The 25663-nt window shown below is 32.5% G+C and overlaps 1 protein-coding gene across 3 annotated transcripts in view; it reads right to left on the minus strand.

Annotated features, from left to right (window-relative positions):
* Dnajc1 (DnaJ heat shock protein family (Hsp40) member C1) overlaps nucleotides 1-25663 on the minus strand; it is a 200852-nt gene that overhangs the window by 103158 nt on the left and 72031 nt on the right. For all 3 annotated transcript variants that reach the window (XM_063237927.1, XM_003463883.4, XM_013145999.3), the window contains exons 2-6: nucleotides 22392-22493; nucleotides 21837-21883; nucleotides 15063-15228; nucleotides 14091-14188; nucleotides 13020-13113 (exon numbers count right to left, since the gene is read on the minus strand). In XM_063237927.1, coding sequence (XP_063093997.1) covers nucleotides 13020-13113; nucleotides 14091-14188; nucleotides 15063-15228; nucleotides 21837-21883; nucleotides 22392-22493 — 507 coding nt within the window. The remainder of the gene's footprint in view (nucleotides 1-13019; nucleotides 13114-14090; nucleotides 14189-15062; nucleotides 15229-21836; nucleotides 21884-22391; nucleotides 22494-25663) is intronic.

Genomic DNA, 25663 nt, shown 5'->3' on the forward strand with positions numbered 1-25663 from the left:
ATTCTATATAGTGAAACTGCTTCCAGGCCTTTGCAGTCGCTTTGCCCTTTGGCTGCAGTATTTTACCCTCCAATATTTTTCTGACAAACTCTCTTCATCCTAGAAGTCCTGTTCAGGCACTATGTCATTTACCATCCCCAGCAGAAGAATTCTCTTTTGCACACCACTTCTGCACTTCAATGCTTATGAGATTAGGTCATGCTACAACCTGTCCTAGAAGATGGGACATTTAAGATAAGGATCTGTGTATGCCCAGCACCAGTAACTGGCGTAGAGCAGACACTCAGCAGGTGCTCACTGAACAGCACTAGATTGAAATATATGAGGACTATTTAAAGAAAGGAAGGAAAAGGCTTGATGATTGACATGTGGAATAAGAAAAGGGTATAAGGATAATTTTAGGGTGACATTTCAAGACTATAAAATTCCTAGAGCAGGTAAGACAGAGGCCCATCTGACAAGGCTATTTCTGTAGGAGATAAAGAGGGGGGAAAAATCAATCTTTGACATTACCCAGATCTGATGTAAAAGGATGAACACTTAAGCTCTTGAATAGAGTTCTCTCTTTTCATCCAAGACTATACCCAAGTCAAAGCTTTCTCCTGAGGTCTAAGTCTCATGGGATTATATCAAAACTCTTCCACTAGATAATGAATCAAGAAACTAATAGTGTATTCCTAAAATTACTTAATATAAAAAGATATTGCTTTTGTCTTTCTTTTCCCACTCTCATGTTCTTATCTTATTTCTACTAGATGGGTTCCCACAAGCCCCAGGCCAGCTAAACAGTGCTGTGATTCAAAGGGTCTGGATGGTGACACACGCAACTTACTCATCCACCCAGGCCCACACATAACTTACATTTCAACAGGGTTTGAGGTCAGGACCTTATGGCCCCTTAACTTTCCCCACAACACACCCGTAAGTAAAACTCAGCCTTGTTGTACTATTTTATAGTAAGCCATATCAGTTATTTATACCTTGGTGTGATTGAATGAATGAGCTTATTAGCTTCTTTCCACAGAGTAGGTTTTAATAGTAGGGAAGAAGAAAAGGCCAGGAAGGCACTGGCTCCTTGAGAGGAGTAGGAAATGTGGCACCATGCAAAAAAAAGAAGGGCACAGATTAGTTATTTACAAGAGATGAAAGAAAGTAGGTTGAAATCAATCATCACAGTACAGTTCAATAAGATATGATGATTAAGAGGCAGATTTCAGGGCCAGGTTACCTACATTAAGATCCCAGTTCTGACTTCTTACTATATACCTGTGTGATGTTCAGCAAATTTATTTCATTTTTATATGGGTCAGTTCTTTCATTTATAAAATGAGAATAATAAAAGTACCTAACTGTAGAGCTGTTGTGAAAATTCAGTGGTGCTATCTGGAACACTGAGCATAACGTCTTGTTAGGCCTTGTATGTGTTAGCTACTTGCATTATTTATCATTTGACAAGAATCTGATTCTTGTCACCAAGTACAAATGAGTTTTTACACTTCCTATTTTATCCAAATGCTTCCTGGGTATCTGTCTTTTTGCTCAGATGACTTCTTTTTGGCTGTATCCTCCATGTGAAGACCTGCTGCTGGGTAACAGCAACCTCTTCTAGTGGTCTGGCCAAAGGTGTTTCTTTTTTTAATGTTTCTTCTATCTACTACAGCACAAAATTCCACTACAAGTCCTTCTTTGAAATACTCATTTGATCTCAGACTTCACTTATCTGAGAGTTGCAATGTACCTAAACACCTTAATCTATTCCAGCCATTCCAAGAGTTTTCACACTTTCCCTAGTTTCACTCATCACCATTTGCTCAAGGCAGAGTCCTTTCTTTCTCTTGGTCTATTTTGAAGCATTCATTTAAATGTTCATCACGCTTTTTTTTTTTTTTTCTTCTCACCTTATTTGGACTTTCAAATTATAATTACAACTTCCATTCTAGGAAGCATTACTTTTCTAACAAAACTACAGTCTCAACTGTATCGTGCTAAATAACTGCTTTCTTCCAATCATTTTTATCATGACTATGGTTTAAAATGCAATGAAAGCCTAGGCCTTGGACAGACTCATAGATAAACATAGAAAGCCAATTGGTTAATTTTAAATCTTGCTCAGAGCCACTTTATAGTGGTCTGCAATATCTTTTTTTTTTTTTTTTTTTTTGTAATACAAGCTGGGTTAGGGTAAGTTGTAGTTGAATGTTGTTTAGGAGTTGGCCCGTTTGGGCTCTTTTTTTGACAGACTATGAATAGAATAAGGAGAAACACACAGATTATTTTAAGTATATTAACATAAAGCCAGAAATGTGTCTTTAGATAGTTGAATGGATTTAACTGATTTACAGCATCAGAAAATTTGTTTTAATCTTGAATTTGTTTGTCAAGTTTTTGGGTTTGTTGGGACATTGATAATACTTTTTGGAGGGCATTACTTATTTTGATGGACAGCTCTTTGTATTTTTTAATACCTTTTTAAGGACATATGCATTTGTTATAAAGCAAGGGAATTATGTACAAATGAGTGGTCTTGTAATAGCATTTAACTTAGGACCAATTATATTTAGTTTATGATAAATTTTAGGTGGAGAATCTGTTTAAATAATGGGTTTATGTAATGGTAGATTAGGGACATAAGTTTATTATGTTATTTTTGAGACAGACATTTTGTATATATAGATATTGTTAGCAGAGCCATTGAGGCAACCAAAAGATTTTTAGAAGTAGGTGGAATTTTTTTTTTTTTTTTTTGGTGATTATATTTTTAGCCTCACGAATTGTTGCTTGGCTGTTGTTTTATTGGATTATTTGGGTTTTTCTTTTTTTTTTGGTTTTTGGGGAAAGCTGGAGGTTGATTTTTAGGCTGATAGGCAGGTATTGTGGGGGCTTAGCTTGGCTGAGTAGTTATATAAGGCTGTTTTTAGCACTGGTTGTGTCTCCCACCAATGCTGTGTATTTTTTGTGGATCTTTTATCTATTAAGACATAATCATAACCTTGTTTTTATGTTATTAGATATATTAGTATTTTAAAGTTTAAATTATGGAAAAGGCAAAAAATAGTTATCTGTGGGAAAAACAGTAATGTTACAAAAGCAATTTTTTAACTCAATTACGATGAGAGGCCATTTTTTAGGAACTGTAGTTGGATTTGGCAGTTTTGGTTGTAGTGTCTCTATAGGAAATAAGTAAGCATTTATAGCTCTTGAATCTTGTAACAACCTGTATTTTTTTGATTTTTGTGGAATAACAAGAGAGGAGTATTTTAAGGGTTAACTGAACTTTTTATACATTTTAGCTGTAATTATTTAACTAATTTGTGTAATTGAGTTAGCTTTTTTTTAGTATGGGGCCATTGATTTATCTTACAGGCTCTTTAGTTTTCTATTGTAAAGGTACAGTTGTTGTGGGGGAGAAGTATAATGGTCTTTGTTTAAAAAACCTGTTGATATCTGATATTATGTCTGTTATTTTTAGGTATAATTTTAATAAGCTCTTTGATTTTTTGTAAGTTTTTTAGTTGTCTTTTTGATATCTCATTTTAATTATCTTTTTTAAATTTTACGACCTGAATATATTTGTTCAGTTTTTAAACTGGAACCTGTTTAGTTTTAAAACCAGAATCACTAGTCAGCATTAATTTTTATTTTTGTAACAAATCTCTTTTTTATAAATTAACTGGAGTAGGTGTTATATAAAGTAAAAAGAAACCTTTTTGTTGCTGTGGTTCTTTATAAGGCAAAAGTGAGGAACTTTGTAACACACATTGAAGGGTTTTTAGTCTAATAATGGCTGTATGAGTTTTTTGTGTTGGCCAAATGGCCGGGCATTGTTTTGATGTAATCACAGACATATTTGTATTGGTATATATTAGACCTTTAAAGTATTTTTTATTGATCTTTGTAAAACATACAGGCTTGTTTTTATTTATATTTTGTGTAAAATAAAATTTTTTATAGTTTTGTTCTGAGGGTTTCTTTGATCTGTTTATATTTAATGGAAGATGGATTTTTTTATAGGTAACAAAATCAATTGTAATACCTAGTTTTGCTTAAATCCTAGAAATCTATAGCACATGCAAGAACTTGTATTGCATCTTTATAATCACAATTAATTATATTAGGCACAACAATGTTTTTAAAATTTAGATTAGCCTTTTTTAGTATAAGATCAACTGGTGGGAGATCCAAAATTCCTGTGGGAATTGGGGTGGTCTTGTCACCTCTAATGAGAGTGACTTTGTAGCTGTAGGAAGATTTAATCTTATACTTTGAAATGTTTTTTTGGTAAGTGAGTTAACATCTCTCTGGGGAGCCAGCTTTGATGTTTTTGAATCTGTTGGAGAGTTTGTGCTTGGTAAAGTTGACTGACTTATTGATTCATAGGCTGTGCCTCTTTTGTTTTGCCAGCCTGAGGAAAGGCCTTTAGCTCATTTTTTTTGCCAAAAGTGTATCATCATTATGGAACTTAGAACAACAATATCTGGTGTAATGTCTCTCTTTCTGGCATCTCAAACAGAGTCTAGGCATGGAACCTGAGGGTTTTTTTTTTTTTTTTTTATTAGAGACACTTTTTTTTTTGACGTGTTGTAGCTGTAGTGTTTATTAGATCTAATAAGAACTTTGTAATTTTTTTATTATGCCTCTTCTTGTATAGTTAAAACATTTTATATTATTTTTGGTATCTGTAAGACCAGCCATAACCTGAGCCATTATAGTTGTTTTATAGGACTCAGTTTTAATGTATTGATATGCTCTAATGTATGTTATTAAATTATTAATTGATTTTATAAGATTTAAAGCCTGTTTATAATCTCGACTAGCATTTTAATATGTTAATTATAAAGTTAAAATATTTGCCGCTTTTGTGTTGGATATCATCTCTGAACAACTTCTGGTAATTTAGTCACAAATTGAGTAAAGGGTTTTTGGAGTTTTTGTAGAATATGGAAAAAGGACATCACTGGAGATCTATCTTTTGGAATAGTTGTCTATTTTTGTATTAATTTTTTCAATTGTGGAAATAGCTCTTTCGAATATTATAATAAGTTTTTAAAGTGGTATATAAAAAATGCAATGAAAACAGAAGGCTCTAAAAGGAAAATAATCACAGCCAGGTGTCTTGGGGATCACCTGAGCTTTCACTGCTATGAGTGTAAGGTTAACCTAGGCTACATAGTGAGTTCAAGACTGGCCTAAACTATATAGCAAAAACCCTCTCTCTGAAAAAATCAAAATATAAACAAAAGAAAAGCAATCAAATAGGCAGCCTGAAACTATCTTATAATGTACTAGAGATGAGATGACTGGGATACTTTAACAATTACTGAAAATATTTGAAGAATCATTATGGGACTATATGTAGTTCCAGAGATAGAAGTTTTGACCAGATAAATATATGGAAGTATTTTCTAATAATTAAAATTAGCTGAGAATAGACTAGACTGACTCTAGGGACAGTATGAGATCAGGTAGTTATTCTTCAATGTATATAGTAAAGGGAATTCCTGTGTTTAAAATTAGGGGAGCTCTAGAGATGAGTAAGTAGACAATATAGAGATAGAAAGAAGGTAGGGAGGGAGAAAGGAGGGGAGGGGGAGGGGAAGTAAAGAGGATTCAGATGTGATATGTACATATATCAACCATAAATATATTGATTTTGTACTGCAAACACTAATTGAAAGAGATAGTTTCTAGAGATAAAAAAAACAAAATAGAAAAGATTTAAAGATATACGAGAAATATGTAAGGCACAACAGTTACTCGTAAAGAATATGTAAAATTAACTAAAAAGTAGTTAAAGTACAGACTACAGAATGTATGCTCTATGAAAACAGGAATCCCTTCCTTCCTTCCTTCCTTCCTTCCTTCCTTCCTTCCTTCCTTCCTTCCTTGCCGCTTTCCTTCCTTCCTTCCTTGCCGCCTTCCTTCTTTCCTCAGGGCCTGGAAGACTACGTGATGCATAGTAAGCACTTGATAAATATTTGGTGAAGAGAAAATGGTCCTTGTCTCATATTCTATTCATTTCCCCATCAGTTAATGTTCTCTTAAGATTAGGTGGGGTCACAGAACCAGTTCTCCATGGGCTACAGATGGAAGCATCATATGTCACTGCTCAATCAACTCAAAGAGAAAACTTACGCAAATCTCTAGCTCTCCATGTGGCCAGAGTGAGAAAGGAGGACACGGGTTTCAGAGCTAGGGCAGAATGCCCTGTTTCTACCAACTGGTGATGGACACATAGCATAAGCCAGAAAAATGAAGTCACTAGAAATTCAGAATGCTCTGTTCTTTACATAATCTATCAATTTATTGTGACTACAGTTTGAGTATGCCTTATCCAAAATGCTTGGGAACAAAAATCTTGTTTTAGATTTCTGATTTTTTCCCCCAATTTTGGCATATCTGTACATACATGAGATATCCTGAGGATGAGGCCTCAAAAATTCTGAACTCAAAATTATTTTATGTTCTGTATACACCTTATGTAGATAGCCCAAACAATACCGTAAGTACTTTCCTGAAAAATTTGCCTATAAAGATGAATGCTCTGTAAAAAATTTCGTTGTTCAACTGAATCTCAGAATTATATATAATATATAATAAAATTACAGAATATAGAAAAACTTTTAAGTTATATGCTTTGTATAAGAGTCAAAATTTCTGTATTGAACTGTAACAACACTGAACTCATCGAAAGGTAATAAAAATAAAGCAGAAAACCAGAAGGCCGCCTTCTGCCTCAGACAGTCATCTGCAAGGAGATACAAAGCCTAAAACTCCTTTAACTTGGGCTAAGAGATGAAGAGCCTGAAGAGGCCATTACTCAGCCTCAAGCTGACACAGGAATCCTTATATATCTTTTATAATAATTATAATTAACCTAACTACTCTGATAGGGTGTTTGACATCAGAGAGCTCATATAATATTCATTACAAAATCTAGTTATCCAGCTGTTGAGAAAACGTATTTTTTTGAGCTTTTATAGTTATACACTAATATTTCTTTATGTTTTCCATTTCATTTCTATCAATAACTAGCTCTGGGCACAGTGCTTCACTCATCTGAATCTTACATATTTTTTATCTATAAAGTATGCAATCAGTAGGTCTATATATCTTTAACATCCTACCTAATTAACATTACATAATTAACATTATGGCTTTTTATCTTTTCTATATCTATCAACGAAACTAGAAAATTCTACTTTATATTGCATCTTTGGACCTCTGAGTACTGACATCTTAAGTCCTCCTTCCAGAGTACAGTAGTTCAGAATTTTTGTCTTATGTTGTGAGTTTTTTCCAGTTTTCCTGCATCCTTTTGTCCTTTGGTAGCAGCAGAATTTCAGCCTTACAAAAATTCACAATAGTTCCCTTATCCCTTCTCATTTGTTTATATATTTTGTATGTAAAACCTGTACGTCTGGAAAGGCTTTTTTTAAGGTTTTAAAGTACTAAAAGTAAGTTGCCTCATCCTTTGGAAAATCTCTATTTAATTCTGAGTAGAAGGGCAGGCATTATCATTTTAACAGTCTTCCAAAATGTTAGATCAGCTTGGTAGTGAGAATGAGTCCAGGACTTAACAGTGTCAAGAATTTACAGCTTTGGGCAATGACTTTTTAGCCAAGAATTTACAGGTATCAGGTAGAGGGAAGTGTGAATAGTGAATTCCCAGAAAGTTAAACAAGCAAATACATACTTCTCTGATCTGTTTCATCTCAGAAGAACACCGAACTGTGATCAGATGGCTTAAACTGGGATTTGCTTGACATATTTGGCACCTTTGGATCTTACATGAGAAATGAGATCAACAATTCTAAATTATTGCTGGGTGTGGGGACAACTACCTGTAATCCCAGAACTTGGGATGCTGAAGCAAGAGGATCACTGTGAGTTTGAGCCAGCGTGGAGTGTCACCCTGTCTCAACTTTTCCCAAACTAAATTATCATGGCCTAATATATGAGGTTTCAACACAGGCAGTCAGTGGCAAAAATACATTGTTACAAGATTGTAGTTTAAATACGTAGATAGGGGCTGGGGATTTAGCTCAGCGGCATAAGCACCTGCCTTGCAAGCAGGCAGTCGTTGAGTTCGATCCCTGATACAGATAAAAACGAAAAAGACCAAAAGAAAAAAAAAAAAAAAAAAGAAAAAAAAAACCCAAAAAACAAAAACATAGATAGCATCAATTACATTTCATCAATTTTTGGCACTTTTATGGCTACAGAACATATGACTCATTTAAAAAGTATGTCAGGACTGGGGTATAGCTCAATGGTAAAGCACATGCTTACTATGTGCTTAGTCCTGTGTTTAACACACTTCTCTCTTCTCTCCTCTCCTCTTCTCCCCGCTACTCCGAAGGACAATATGGATATTAGGGTAATTTCTAGGGGTTATATGCTGACTACAATTGACATAGAAGACTAGGTCATCAGATTGCCAGCAAAGGTTTACTCCCTTCAAAACTATCGCCCAAACAGAAACCAATTGTAAAATATGAAAGTGTTACAGAAACTGTACTTGTAATCTTACAGTTACAGTCTAGCCTCAAAGCCCTTGGGTTCTACTTCATTTTGCGCTCCTTGCTGATCTCTCTACTTGCATCTTTAGCTATCTGAATACTTTCTTAAGGTCCACCAGCTTCCTTGCATGCAATCACACATTTTACTTCTCTAAGCACACTAGCCTTCAATCTACTCATCAGTTCACAAACACTCCTTATATTCTTTTTTCTTAATTTCTAATTAGTTACTTATTTCTTCTTTTACTTCTGTGGGTACATAGATGATATTGGGACACATTTTGCTAAGTATACAATAGGAATCTCTATGCATCTTTTCCTTGAATACTGACCTATCTGGAAAATGTTTGATATTAAGTTAACATCAAACACTTAACATGTATCAAGTATAACAGCTCTGCTATTCTAATTTATTATTGTTATAATTCTCCAAATATTTTCTTCAGAGCAAAATATAGGAATAAAACTAAATGTTGGAAGTGTGAGGAACTTCTCAAAAAAGCCAGGAGTAGTAAAAGAAAAACACATTTATACTATACCACTGATCACAGAACCTTTTGAGGATTTTCTGTCCATTTCATAACCACTGGGGCCTTTGATTCTACCACCTATAAAATTGCACACATATTTTTCATAGAAATGTATGATGGACTTTGTTATGTCATAAATTAACTTTATTCTGCATAAATGTTCTTTACAGACCACTCATATCAGCTTTAGCATATGAATTCCTAAATGGACAGACTCAGAACTGGAGACTTAGAATATAGAAATAGATGACAGCATATTCCTCTTTTTTTTCTTTCTTCTTTCTTTCTTTTTAAGAGTTTCAGCTTTAACACAGTGCAATTGCATGGGAAGTACAACATCTATGAAATTATCTTCGTATGTGGTCTACTGTACGAAGTGGACCATTTCACTGTAAGAGCCTATTTTTTATCTTTTAAGACTCCATTCAAATGACTCTTTTTAGTTTTCCTTGTAATCAACCTTACTTATTTGAACAGCTCCAGAAGTCACGGTTTACACGACATATGTTACTCCCTGTACCATACTGTATAATGGTCATTGAAACTCATGCATTATAACTGCTACCTGACTGTAAGGTCCTGGAAGGCACATTTATTTCTAGATCCTTTGTAGTGCCTTGTTTTTATAAGTGTTTCATATATTTTTACTGAACTGGATGAATTATTTTTTAACCTAGAACCAGAAAAGGCTTTACATATCAAACATCTATATAACTGGTCTCATTTATGATTTTTTTTGGTGGAGGAGATAGAAAAGAATTTAGGTAAACTAAGCAGATAATACAGAGTTTTCTTAGGGATCTTTGATGCTACATAATATAAGAGAACTTCAGACCATAGGCTGGGTTAAATTGTTACTTTTTCCAAACTTACTAGATAAGCTTGCAAGCAATATGAAGTTCAGTAACAAAATGGGTATGCAGAGGATGAATGGGGAAGATAGAAGCTGGGGGTGCTACAAAGACAAGATTAGACAACAGATTCTGCCACTGTGAAGTTCATCTTCTGGAAGCCATTAAATCTTTCACTTCTATGTACTGGCACGGGGTATTTGGAGTTCAGTTTTAGTAAGTGTTCATGAAATTGAAGAGACTCACACTAGAAGTAAAACTGTTTTCATCGATACCTGCTTATTGATTGTGGGTTTTTTTTTGGGGGGGGGTTATCGGTACTGGAGATAAAACTCACAACCTCAGGCATACAAGGCAAGTGCTTATGCCTTTGAGCTAAATCCCCAGCTGATGTGTGTTTAAAAGAGCCAGCTATTTTAGTTCTTAACCCTACAGATGCCAGTTATACCTGTCATTTAATAATATGATCCAGTTAAATATTTTGTAAAATAAAATATTAGTAGAAAATAAGAGTTGTTTCTATGAAAATCAAGCTTAGTCCTTTGGGAAACTCAATAGAAGAGCTACTAAAAATGTTGCTCATAGATGTGAAGGACTAGCGAAAAAAGTATTACATAATAATATTGCTTCACCAGAGACTAGTTTGATTCTTTAAAAAGACTTCCAATCTTTTCATCAAGACTATAGGCATAGTAGTTTATGAAAGAAAGAAGATAAGGCACTCTAATGAGTTGACTCCTATTTAACAATACAACAGTGGCTTCATATTACGAGAGTGGTGAATACAGGTGAAGTATGTTTAAAAAGTTTAACGCTCTATGTATCATTACTTTTTTATTTTTGAGTACTGAGAATCAAACTCAGGATCTTATTATGTACCATTTTTATACTGAGGATTTTAGTAGGACCCCCCCTCTTGATACTATAGCAATTAACAATCCTGTTTGTTTGTGTTAAAAGGTCTAAGTTTACCCGTATCATATTTAACAAGATCCCTTACAGAAATATCACAAAAACATGTAAAATTCAAATGATTTTATGAATGATAAACTAATATGAAGGTCACAAAAGACAGGGAATAAAGGCAAACAAAAATCTAAACCTAACAGCAACTATTTAGTATTGTTTTGCTATCTTTCACATGCTATATGTTTGTAAATCTGAAGTAGTTCCACTATTACAATTTGTATCAGAAAGAAGGTAATATGTATCATATTATTTTGCTAATGACCACAAGAAAAACTAATCTTATGCTTTCAAAGCACAGTTAAAATATCAAGCATTTGTATGAGAAAAAGGAAATATCATCCTTTTCTTCTGGTAATTGATGTAGTAAGAAGAAATAATTAGAACAAAATTTTAAAATTAGATTTATAAGGCCTTGAAAGGCTAATGCTTAAGTATTTAAAAGTTGCGAGGCAACATGTATCATAATGTAAGTAAAAACTTTAAAAGTCAAGTTGATCAAACTGTTTAAGAGTTTTAAAGAAATCAAAACATTTCTGCAAATTTTCTTATTTCTGTATCTTTTCTAAAAATGAATAATAAAACAAAAGAGTCACAGGTCTGGAAATAGTAGACAGACACAAATACGTTAATTTTATCATATAAACTTTACTTCAAATTACTTAGATTAAAATTACAAGTAAGTGTTTAAGATTGACATTTGCGTGGTATTCTATTTATACTGTCTCAGGATTATATTTTTAAATTCATTCACTCTCTCATTTGCCTATTGCACAGATTCTAGCATGGGCAAAAATAGACTTCCAAAAAAAAAAGAAAAAAATAAAACCTGTCCTAAAAATATTTCTATCACATTTTCTTATAAACATATAATATGATTAAATACACTTTCCCTCTCTCTTATTGTTTTACTGATATAATACATAACAATTTGGGTTTTTGTCAAATAAATGTCATGTTAAACAATCTAAAGACAAAAGTGTCTAAGTTACTAAAATACTTCAGTTTTTCTTTATTAACTAATCAAAATATAAGACTGTAAGAAGTAACTATTAACATGAATTATTTTGATGGAAATACTGATAATTTCTTAAAGGCTAAACAGAAGCATGTAGGTAATTTTTATTTCTTTTTGTCTTTCCAATATAAGATTTGCACTAAGAAGGGGCTGGGGATTTAGCTCAGCGTCATAAGCGCCTGCCTTGCAAGCAGGCAGTCGTTAGTTCGATCCCTAGTACCGATAAAAACGAAAAAGACAAAAAAAAAAAAAAAAAAGATTTGCACTAAGAGAAGAAAAACAAAAACAGGATGCAGAAGTTAAGGTCTCTAGTTCCCATAAATGGTTATAAAGAAGCTCTGATATGTGAATAAAAAGCAAGCAGGACTGGTTCTCTGGCTTATTAGCACTTACCTTTAAACAGTACTCCTTCAAAATTACAATCTCAACAAACCTCAAAATCTGTACATCAAAAAGTATATTGATTTTCATATATTATATGTTGGGAATTTTCTAACTAGATGAATAGTTAACAAAATAATAATTTAATAAAATATACTTGGTATGCTGAGCATAAAAGAATGGAAAATTGCCATATAAACATATGTGCCCACATTTTATTGCTTGACCAAGACTAACTTGAAACAGAAACTCTGATTACCAGTGGAAGACAAAATGTCCTCACTCCTCTTAAAGTTGTAAATAAATTAAAAGCACTACATACTTTTGCATAATTATACAGAAGCTCATGTTAAAGATGTTTCTCTTTTTAACATTATGTACTTTAAAACTATTAAAACAATAAGTAACAAGCTACTTGAGTCTGTTTCTTTTTACTGGTTATGCTTTTAATGACAACAGCAAATGAAACTTTTACTGCTTTTATGTCTGTCCTCAAGATAACTTTTTTTCTTTTTCCAGTGTCTTAGAATTCTAAGGTATTTTAATAGACAAATATGGTAATTATAAGAATAGATATATGAATAATCAGAATTTAAATTAGGTTTAACTTATAAATGTACTTGATTTCAATTCAACCAACATTATGAAGTATACACTGAGTATTACCATTCAGGAAGCAGACCTGGGCATAAATTATTTCATAAATAATTAACAATGAAAGCATCGAATACCATATGAAAGAAGTACACTTTACCTGGATTAGATGAGGCAATGCTTTTAGCGTAAGGCAAAACCAAATTCCTAGCTTGCATGGAAGCAAATCATGCCATTGTGGTTTCATCAGCAATCTAAAAGGGTAGGGAAACCCAAATAACAAATCAGCAAAAGAATCTCAGAACAATGAGAAACAAACAAACAAAAAAATTTTTTTCTAAATTCATGAATTCCTTTTTGAATACCCATTTCACCACCAACAAAATATGAAGTATTCAGTGAAACATTTGACAGTTTCACTTAATCTGACTTAATTTTTCATGAAATATAGTAGTTACAACAAATGCAATTTATATACCAAGTAACAATACAGGCTAAAACTTGGGGGAAGGAGGTTTCTAGTCAAGTTACAAAGATGAAGATGCAAAATCTCTCTTTATAACCTGGGCTTTTCATCACTTCTACAAAACAAATTCTTAAACCTTATGATTACTTCAGCTATTAAAAACTAACCATTGTCAGAGTGTTCCCAAGTGCTGACAACCAGATATGAAGACTGTAGCATAAACAAACTAATACATAAAAATCAATGTCATTTGCAGTTCACTGAAGCATTACTCACTAATGTCATCAGAATGGAAGACAGGCAAAATAGTCTCTGCTCTCCATTCCACATTGATCCAGTTCGTGCCCTGCTGTGTGAACTATTTAAACCCTTTATTTCTTTCTACAAATCAATAGAAGAAATGGTGGTATCTTTCTGAGTGTACAGCGTATCATTGCCTCTCTTCATATTGTCACTTCTCAGTTAAGAGATTTTTCTAGTAATAATTTTTTCCTAAAGTTCAGTACAAAATTTCAAACTATAAGAAACTGTAAGAAATCACAATTTTACATCATTTAAATATATAAACGTTTTATGAGAGAAAAATTCTAGGACTCTCACTTAAGGTTAGGATTTGTTTTATAAATTATGGTACATTATTCTCTATATACTACAGATGGAATGAGAACACATCTGAAATGGATATAGATATAAAGATATTTTAAAAATTTCAAATCACAAATATTTTAAAAATTTCAAATCATAAGTATTTTTATTTACTCCCACCTTTCATTTTTTTCTGAGGCGCCAAGTTTTGATATATCCACACTCTTGCTTCCTGTCCTTTTTTTCTTTTCTCTCTTTTTTCTACTAAGCAGTTCATCCTTAATGTGGAAAGAATTATGGCTACAGGTTATCATTCATTAAACATGCACTCTTCAAATGCTATCAAGACTCTTCTTTAAAGGATAAACACTTTAGAGGAATATTTATGCAAATATATGTATGGTCCAACATGATTAAGTAAAATCATCAATCTTTTGCAATAACTGTTGCCATGGTATCCAGGACTTAAACACACATGAAGTTCAGCACTGTCAGTCATGTGCATCTCCAAAGCAATCAAAGTTTTCTAATAAGAGAAAGTATTCAACCTACTTTTCTCATTCATGCAACTTTAATCATGTCATTTCAAAGGAAATAAGTAAACATGCTAATTCATGAACACGATAAATATGTTTATATAAATCAATAAACAAATATCAAATACAAATTCATACCAGAATTAACTATATGGCAGCATTAGATCAATAAACTTTTTAATGAACTATTTTCTGAAGGTATAAAATATGTTCATTTCAAATCTTATTTAATTAAAATATCTCTTTAAATGAAAATGTTTTAAAAAACAACTAATTATTATATGAGGATCTGTCACAAAAAATTTCTAGAACAAGTCTATATTAAATAATAATTATTTAGAAGGTGATAACTAAGAAAGCATGATTCTACTTTCTAATTTCCAGCTAAATAGCTGGATTTCCACAAAGTTTTACAATAAAATCAAATGCCATATTTTTAAAAAGAAGGATATTTTGGAGTTTTTGAGATACCAGTAAACACTAGTGAATATAAAAACCTATTTGAATAAAGAGTATATATAAAGAAAAAGAAATTTTCATCAATTGAGAAATAAATGTCTTAAATTTCATATAAAATGAAGAAGGCTAGATTAGTTGATTTATCACCAATACTTACCAGTTGTTTTTCTAGGTAGATTGACCAAACCACAGCATAATGACCCACTGTGAGAATAATGAACAAGAGTAATGCCAGCTCAGCATTGCTCATTTTTCTCACCCGCCTGTAGTAGAATACAGGCTGTCGCCAATCTGGAAGTCCATTGATCAGAATATCATCATACCTACAGTAGCAAATGTAACAGTGTTTCATGGGGTGTTTAAAATAAAGAACAACAACAACCTACTTATAGTATATTTTCAAAAAAGAACAAGAAAATGCTTTTTCCCAAAATATAATATTCACATAGATTACCAGCATTGCACTATGTAGTAAATTCAAAGCGCCCTATGTAGCTTGGTTACCGCCCACTTTCAAGCAGGTGCATAATGATAATACATGGTAGGTACCAGATATCATGCATTACAGTACCTGAGGATGTGACCCTGCCATGACACCTTAACCTAAAGGAACTACCACACTGCAGGAAAAAACCCCACAGAGTTAGCAATGAAAGGAAGGACTCAACAGGAGAAAAAGATTAGAGCTATTTGATACTAAAAATTGCATATTAACTGAATCAAATTTAGGATTCAAATTTTAGTCAGTGCTTTTATTTCTACTCTTATAATATGGTGGTTTAATGTTGAAATAATTATACACATTATTTTTTCAAAGCTTTTTAATGAAGTAAAAGTTTTTTGATTTTGCTCATTTCCTTTAGAAAACAAAAAATTCCAAAACTAGAAAGGGGTGAGGAAACATCGAACGCTTATGCCATATTTCTCAACAAAATTATTTGTAAATATTTAAGTAGTAATTTCCTCATTTTTGGCTTTTGTTGAAAGGGAAGACTATTAATAAGTAAGTGTTAACTGTAATGCATTTTAATAATCTTTCTTGGTACCATCAAGCTAGAACACACTTTAAAATAAAATTTCAATTGAATTTAAACATATCTGTCAGTTGAGGGAAATATTTTTAAGGTTAAAAATAAATAGTAACATTTATGATTGTTAAAATGGTCACACACAAACACTGTATGTTCAACACATACAACCTGTTAATTTTAATTGAACACAACTCATTAAATATTCTAATCACACTATTTCTAGAATTAAATCTTCACTGAAAGGCCTAATTTGGTGCAACACATTGACCAAAATATTTTAATTAAAAATATTCTGAGTTAGTAGCAGGCCTAATTACAGGAATAGAAATAAGGCCTATATTGTCAGGCAGGTCAGTAGAACTCAGTAGTAGGTTTTTCTCAAGTAAATTGACCGATCTAGGAATAATAGCGCAGCTGCTAAACTGCCAGTCTTGACATGTAAATCAATTTAAATGCAACAACTGCAGTAGCTACTTTGATAGTTATTAAATTGATACCTTAGAGATATGCTAAAAAAATAAAGCAGACTTTTATTACAGGCAACTTCTTTTTTCAGTAGAAAAACACTGGTTATTAATTAAAAAATTATTTTATTAACAAATTTTACAATGACTTTTAAATTGATGTTATTAATAATGCTATTAGATCAGAATAACAAAATATTAAAAGCAAAGGACATTAATTAGTATTAAACTCTAAAAAGACAAACTATTTTTACCAGAGTCTACAAATTAAAATATGTTTGTATAGAAATAGACAAAATTTGAGGCTTAGATAGTATCCTTTCTCAACATTTGTAGCATTTCTGGAAATAGTAACTTCAAGACATCATGCTATGACTTCATTTAGAACTATCATTTCTGTCCTCAAAAATTTCTGTTTAAATCTATCTTTTTAAAAACTGGCTTTTTATCATTTTTTATTTTTTAAACTGGCTATTTAAAATTAGACGTAGGGTAAGTACAAAAGTTTTAATTCATATAACATAAGATTACAATATTTGAATGAAGTTCAGTGAATGTTATTTAAAATAAATAAAAATTTATTTTAAATTTTTATCCTTCTTCAGATTTATTGAGGAAAAACAATGAATATAAAAATCACTATTTTTAGAAAAACTTTCTCATAATGTAACTTCATGTAAAAATGTTGTTATTAATTTTTAAAATCTCAGAAAGTGGACACAACTACTTAGTAACATTAAATTTGTTTTGGATCTAAACGGTATCAGAAGTAAGCACAGCTGAGCTTTGTTAAGAATCTCATGAAATATTTTATCACCATCATTACTGAAAATAAGTATCTGAATTGTTATTTTTCTAACTCATGTATAAATTGTATTTAGCACACAACCATTCAAGACTGCAAAACCTCACGCGCCAAACACATTAAACACAACCAGATATTTACTAGGCTATGACTGCTACTCTGAACAACAGTATCCAAGAATTAGCTTAGAATCAATGCTCTATTGATTTTACTATCAATGAACATTATGGTTCACACGACTGGCCATTTTAAGGGAAGATAGCATCTATTATAGTTTGCTTTTTAGAATATATGCTGTTAAAAGACAAACTACCACTTCCTTGATGAAATACTAAAAAGACAAACACACTTCCTCAAATATAGAAACTAACTTCATAAGTTATTTAAGAAAAACATTGTTCTGTGAACACATAATTTAAAATATCACTTTATTATATTTTGTTAATATTTCAGCACATATTGGTTTCAAAATACCATGTAATTGAGATTGATAAACTGTGCTTCCTGCACACATAATTAAGGATATGTACTATATGTGTTAAACTACATGTTTCAACAAACCCAGATTAAAACTGTATGAATATATAAATGTGTTATAAGATACTCAGAAGTAAATCTCTATGATGAAAATATCACCATTGAAAGAAATCCTCTGCAACTATGAAGGGTTCTTAAAAAAGAAAACACTGATTCATCAGCTCCATACATCTAACATACAGCCTAACTTATGTTTATTTCACTTGATTTTCTTTTTTTTTTCTTTTTCTTTTTTATCAGTACCGGGGATCGAACTCACAACCACACACTTGCAAGGCAGGCACTTATACCACCAAGCTAAATCCCCAGCCCCTGATTTTCTTAAAATGTACACAATAAACATAAAATAATGGTTGTGTAATTATTAATGCGCTCTTATTAGAAATCTGCAATTCATTGAACATATGCAGCCTAGTACAAACACTGGAACAAAGTTAACTTTAAAACTTTTGAATTACCAGCATAAGTATTTATGTAAATTTAGAATTTTAGCATAATTTAAAATATAAAATAACAATGATATAACAGAAAATCTGTATATTATGAAAATGAATAAATAATTCCACCAGTTGCCAACACTGTGAATTTTCTGTCATACAAAGCTTGTTAAATGACAATGCCACATGCATTTTGGTGCTATTTCAAACCTTCCAGAAAAAATCACTTGTACAAAGATCATAAATAGGAAACAAGACTAAATTAATTGATACATATATATCTAAACTTTGGTGCATCATACTTTATATATCATATATAACAGGTGTCTACTGTCTCCAAATTAGAGAAAGTGCAAAAGTAAGATTTCTTATTGTTGCTTTAATATTTATTTTGATTTGAACACATCTGTAATCAAATTTACAATAACCTGGTAATGGATTTTGGCAATCAAGACTAATAAACTGTATTTATAAATAAAACATTGCTTAGTAAACTAAAAAATACATATCCAACTTTTACAAATATAGTAACATAAAAAAATCAGATTAGCAAAAGAATACTGGTCAAAATTTATCACATGTTTTAGCCAAAGTAAATATGTTAATATCATTAAAGCATAATCTGGTATACATATGTATTAACTGGTACTAAGTAGTTTAAAGTCAGTTCTGTACTTTTTTGTATAGAAATTTATGTTGGCCCACAATTGGACCACTCTTCTGTTAACTAAGCAAGCGTTTAAGAAAGGCTGCTATGCTAGGTTTTCTTATACTAACCAGGAAAACCTGTTAGTTTCATGCTACAGTCAACCCCACTGAGGAAAAAGGAAGGGAGGTGTTAAAAGTTTATTCACAACTGCGCACCTAAGAATCCACCTATGAGTCTACACAAAGACTCATATGTGACTGTTCATAGTAGCACTGCTCATCATCACCAGAAAGTGTAAACAACGCACCGCTCCACCTACTGGTGAATAGATAAACAAGTGGTATAGTCACAAAATGAAATACTATTTAGCAACAAAAAATAGACGGCAGCAATACCCTACAATATGAACGAACCCCAAAAACAATATGAAGGACCAGGGATACAGCTCAGCAGCATAACCTGGCAAGCGCAAGGTTCTGAGTTCAATTCCTGGTTCAAAACAAAACAATATGAACACTACATGCTGCATAAGTCCACTTACATGAAACATGCAGAAAAGACAAATTTGTAAGTACATAAAATAGATAAGTGTTTGTCTAGGACAGATATCAGAGTCAGAATTGCCTACAAATGGGCTTGAGGGAGTTTTGTGAAGTGACCAGAAATGTTCAAAAGACTGAACTGTGACAATGCTTTGCATAACTCTGTACATTTATTTTAAAAAATCACTGAATTGTACACTTAACAGTTTACTTTTATGGTATGCATTTTATATCTAAGTAAGGCTGTTACAAAAGAAAATAAAATGTTTTCTAAAAGAACAGTTATCAAGAAAAAGAAAACTGAAAATTTATACAGCATGCTAATTTATTTATTTCATTTTCATTTCCCTTTCTAACAAAATGTGAATAATGCATCTAATTTCGGTGAGAGCACAACTACATGCAAGGGAAATAAATAGGAAACATGTCTATATCAACTTTCCAAACTGCAAATTCCTAGAAGGTAACACTTTTAAATGCACTTAACAGTTATGATACCAAAAAGCATTTTCAATACCAATGTAGGACAATATTCTTTTAGGGAATAAAGGTGATTGTGCTCTTTTTAAAAGGGAATTAGGAACTAGGTAACTGTCTGCAAAGATGCCTTTCTTCTATATGTTTAGATACTCACAGGTCACCTGGCCTCAGGCACAGCTTTAGAGGAGTGATTCTCAGCTTGATTAGTTAAGACTTTTGCCTCAAGGAAAACCAGTTACTAAAGAGTTACTTGAGCCTCAAGGGGTATAAATACTACAGCTGTTTGTGTAACTGTCAGATCAATTTTTTTCTACCAACATTCTTAAATAAATGCAAAGGAAACTAATCCTACAGAGGTAATATTAGATGATTCTGTTAATGAAAAAATAATTCATACACAGGAAGTGATTTGTTCTAAAAAGATCAACATAATTTCAGTAAGTGAAATAAACTGTCATGAAGTTTACTGACTTCTAAGATATCAACAAATAAAAAGACAAAATGTGATGGCAAAGATGATGGAAGACCAGTAAGACTATCTCTACAGACACATTCCAGATGTGTGAAACAAAACAAGGGGCTCACTGAAAGAAAGCAACTAGAAAATATGTACGTTAACAACCAAAACTTCTTTCAACACACTTACAGGACTCTTTCAGCATTACAGATTATTTCAAACCAGAGGAATGTTTGCTATGGTACCTGGACCAATTTCAGCCCTTGTTATAATGCGAAGAACACTCCAAGAGAATATTGAACCCTTGTTTTGCAATTTGACAAACTGAGGTATATTCAAATTAAACAGTTAGATGAGAATCAAGAGTTGTAATTATCCTTTTAAGATACAGAATAATTCCAGAGTATACATTTGAAGAAGGATTCTGTCTTGAAGATGTATTTTCCCCATAGAAAGATACAGATTGACTTACACTTAAATCTCAAACACTTGGGTTTTTTTAGTTTGTTTTATAAGTATTCATTTACTGTAGAGCAATAGTTTCAAATTTTAGATTCTGGCCACTAGTTTCTTGTGGACCACAAATAACACTGTGGAGGGAAGAGGGGAAAAAGAGGAGGCGGAGGAGAAGAAAGAAGATGAGGAAGGAAGCAAATGAAGAAGCAGAAGGAGGAGAAGGAAGCAGGAAGAGGAAGAAGAGACTGGAATCTAGATTAGAACATTCAGTCTGTTTCACACGTAATACATGTTTTTGTGAAACTTCTCCTTTCCAGTTTGAGTGAGTGAAAATGCATTTCTTACTGTGAAAATGTATTTTTAACTTTGAAGCCCAGATAACTATCTATATCCACATGTTCTGCAGGAGTAAGAGGCCTCCTGCAATCTCCTCTTCAGCACTGGCACTGTGAACTAACTACTCACTAAACATATGCGACCCTTCTGAACGGCAGGCTGAGGCTTGAGAGCCAGCACTGCCTCAGTCCTGAGGGTTAACCCTAATTACAGAATCACTGCAATGAGTAAGGAGGAGAAGGACGCAAAAGAAATCAGAGAGGTGACTAATTCTCTTTTACTCTTCTGCTGCCTCACAAATCAGGTTAACTCTTGAGAATGAAAAAACAATCAAGAAAGTATACTAACTTGTCTATTGCTAACAAGTTACTTTTACGGAACAGAGGCCTGGACAGAAGCTGTTACTGACATGATGAAAAGAATGGACATTTGTTTGAAGTCAAGTGGTATTTGTATTTCCCAGGGCATAAAAAGCCATGTTAAAAATCTTATCTAATGAAGCAGAATTTAGTAACATTATGACTCATGATCCTAAAGTTTGTAAGTTTTGAATCAAACCTAGTGAACATTTTCAATAGAAATTAACTCTGTTTTAAACATGCATTTGTAAAACATTACATGTCTTGGAACAAAAATACTAACATAAGAAATCAAGTATTTAATAAAACAATTTTTTCCTTTTAAAAGCTGTGGCACAAAAATATAACATCAATTCAAAAGTGCAAATGAACACTCACCTCTGCCTTCGTTCATCATCCTTTAAAACTTCATAAATGGCCACCAACTAAAACAGAAGCATTACTTTAAAATAAAAATACTCTCAACTATAAGAAATCATGTAGGAGGGTGAAGGCTCTAATGTACATGCAGAAAACTCTGTGCCCATATATGTAATAAACTGAGAAAATCTTAGTTATAAGTAGTATTTTATGTTGTTGGTAGCATAAGAAGTTAAAAAATCAAAACAAGATATCAAAACAAGACTTGATATCAAAACAAGACTTTGTAAAAGATGCAAGAGTAATAATTTATCTTTAAATGTTTTTAAAAGCAAAAACTATAATTCAGACAAGAAAATTATGACAATTATGCTCCTCCAAGAATTTCAAGAATCTAGTAATACAAAATACTAGTAAAAATGAATTTCATTTTAAAAACTGAATTAAAAATGTATATTAAATTTGAAAACTGTGACTTCATTTTCAAATGGAATTGTTCCACATGTGAGTTAATATTCTACCATAAACGTATTTATTAATATAAAAATATATGTAATAGCATACTTCACTTACTTGTCTAAACTGAGTTTCTGCATTTTCATCTTTATTCTTGTCTGGATGTAAAGTTAGTGAAAGCTTACGATATGCTTTTCTGATGTCTGCAGATGAAGCATCCTGGAGGTTGTAGGGGGAGGGGGAAAATACAAAGCAAACTTTGTCAGAAAAAGAAATTCCCAGAAGCTTGTTAAGATCTGAGAAGACAGCCAACCAAGTGCAGGACCCCAGGCAATGTAATTTGAGCAATCAGTCTAACAACCAGGCTATGCAGCTAGCTTGACCCACATGACTGAACAATTATTCAATCTAATTTGGCTCTCCTCTTTAACTTTTCATTACCATACAGTCATTTAAAGAAGACAGTATTTGGCAAAACTTTTCAAAAACTTGCTTTCCTAAAATTGACCAATAAATCTTTTTCAGTAATTAAGAGATCAAAAAGAAACATATTAAAAATTAATACATCTGTGTGCCTTCAAAGAAGGTCTTTATTTACTTGAGAATCTTTAAGCCAGTTCCTGAAACCCAGGCTTACCAGATGTAGTTTCTTCATTGTTATTTATATTGAATTTACCATCCAGCAACAGCCCACAAAATCTCAATTTCACATGTGAAAAAAAGTATATGTATTTGAAGGCAGTTAAATATGCATTTATCCAAAAATAACTATAACTAGAAAATACTTTTGTTTTGTTTTTTCATGTTTTGGAGGGTGTTTGTAATGTTTTCCAGTTTACCCAGTCTAGTTTACAGAAATAAATTTGCCTATTACTCATGTATTATTAATATACATCACTTAAATATACAGTATTTAAGAGGTCATTGTGTTTCAGTATTTCAGATTAAATGGATGCTAAAAATCGTATTTTTTATACTTACTATGTGCACAGGAAATAGCAAAGAACTCCATTCTACATGACCAGTATAAAAAGTGCAGTAATGACTATCGAAGTGCAGCAATATGCTATCAAATTGAGATTTAAAACTTATATCCCGACTTTTAAAAAATACTCCAATAACATATTCCAGAGGAAAATACTAGTAAAATTTGTTCCTTGTTTGATAGCTGTCCAATTAGTTCCTCAAACTACTACACTGAAAATGAATAAAAAACCAAATCAACACAAAATTCTACATATATAGGATTAAAGTTATTAAATAAATAAAGATAAAAGGAGAATGCAATTATTCTGTCAAGTTTTCCTTGGCAAACCATAATTTTCATTATTAATTTCCTAGGGCTGTTGCTTCAGGCTAGTATGCTACCCTAGGTGTGAATATTTTTGTGACGTATGTAAGGCTGAGGAACTATAAAATTAGCAGTATATGTTTGGGAAGGTAATATAGTAGTTTTTTTTTTCCATTCTAATTTGCTTAATAAAACTGATGCATTTCCTACCTTAGACCATAGGTAATATGTAGTAGTAAATTCCAGTTTACTGGAAATGTGTGATGAATCTTTTTCTTGAGCAATGAAGTCATGTGTCAAATGAATTATTCTGAGTTTTTAATTGTATTCACAAAAATAGGGATAGTGTATCATAAAGAATATCACAGAGAAAATTATTCCAAAAATAGATTTCTTACAAAATAAGAGTTTATATATTTTTATTACAAAATACACGTTCATCATGCAACATCTACAATTTAAGAATGAAAATCATTAATAGTCATCAAGACATCGCCTTGCTTCCAGTCTTGCCAATCTGACTATAATCCTTAATTTTTTTTGCTGTGTGTAACCCAAATATATATGGCCAAATGCCTCTCCTGTTACAAACCCTTTGGTAGCTTCCAAGCGCCTCCATCACCTGATGTTTTCCTATCTTTTTTGCCTTATCTTCTACTATGTTGCCTATCCTTCCTGGTCTCCCAGATCATTACAATGCAGTTTACCACCCTCTAGGTTACCTCACATATATATACCCACCACTCCCCGACTGGCTATCACAAACACTGCCTATTTTCCTCTTGAGAAGCTACTCAGCAATTTCACTAGTAAACACTGTCACTGGTGGATACAGCTGAAAAGCTTAAAGATTTTTTTGTATCTAAAAAGACATGTTCTAGTATGCTGGGCGTAGCAGCACAGGCCTGTAATCCCAGCACTTGAGAGGTTGAGGTAGGAAGATCACTATGAGTTCGCAGCCAGCCTGGGCTACAATGTGAATTCAAGGCCAGCCTGAATTGCAGAGTGAAACCCTGTCTCACAAAGACAAAAGTGAAATAAAATAAAATAATGTAAAAAGACATATACTCAATAATTTGTACGTCCAACATACACATTTATTTAATTTTTGGTATTTAGTGAAAATATTAACCAATTTTATTCACATAACAAACCTATGACATAAATAGTTATCATCAGACCTGTTTTATTACATGGTAAGTGAAGCAGAGAAAGGTGATTTGTTCAAATTCATACTGCCTTGCACACAGGTTACACAGAATTGAAACAAAAATTGTTGCTTCACAATCAGATCCATGCTGGCTGTTGAGCTTCACATTTCAACTGAATAACCTGACAAATAGGAACGGGGTGAGAGTAACTATGATGTTCTTACTGATCAACTGTATGAAAATGTTCATGTAACTATAGTATGAATATACTCAACTAAAGTTTCATTTCTTTCTTTCTGTTTTTATGCACTTGGCGTTACCTAGTTGTTCTTAATGCCCTGGGCTCAAGCAATCATCCTGGTCCAGCTGCCTGAGTGGCTGGGACTACAGATGCAGGCTGTTGCACCCTGCTCCCAACTGAAGATGTAAAGCTTCTCTAATTCACTTTAATACATTTTGTATCACATTTTTACTAGAGACTTGAATCCTACAATATTTATCTTCCACGTTCAGTAGAATACACCTTTAATTTCTTTGGTTTGAGAAGTGTTTTGAAGGTGCTGCAGGTAAGCAGGCCATCTTTAAGACTGTTGGAAAAAAAAAAAGACTTGGTACCAAGAGATCTACTGGATTAATTTGCCAGAATTCTTTTCATTCTAATGTGATACTACAGTTCTTTGGTAAGCGAAACAAGAATTACCTTAACATTCAAATAACCTCTGTAAAAAAGACACATATTGTCACTTTTAAAAATTGAAAGTAATATACACTCATCAAGATTTAAGCAGTGTGATAAAAGAGAGAAAATGGCAGGGTAGAAAACTCAAAAAGACCTGATCCTCCACAGAAACAGTCAATAACCTGGCAAAAACTGTCAGAATCAACTTTACTTGAACTGTAGCCATTACATGGCTACGTCCAAGAAACTATGAACACCAACCAAAGTT

Source organism: Cavia porcellus, unplaced genomic scaffold (genome assembly GCF_034190915.1).
Source record: "Cavia porcellus strain 051 isolate PalLab524CR breed Dunkin Hartley unplaced genomic scaffold, mCavPor4.1 scaffold_27, whole genome shotgun sequence".
Lineage (NCBI taxonomy): Eukaryota > Metazoa > Chordata > Mammalia > Rodentia > Caviidae > Cavia > Cavia porcellus.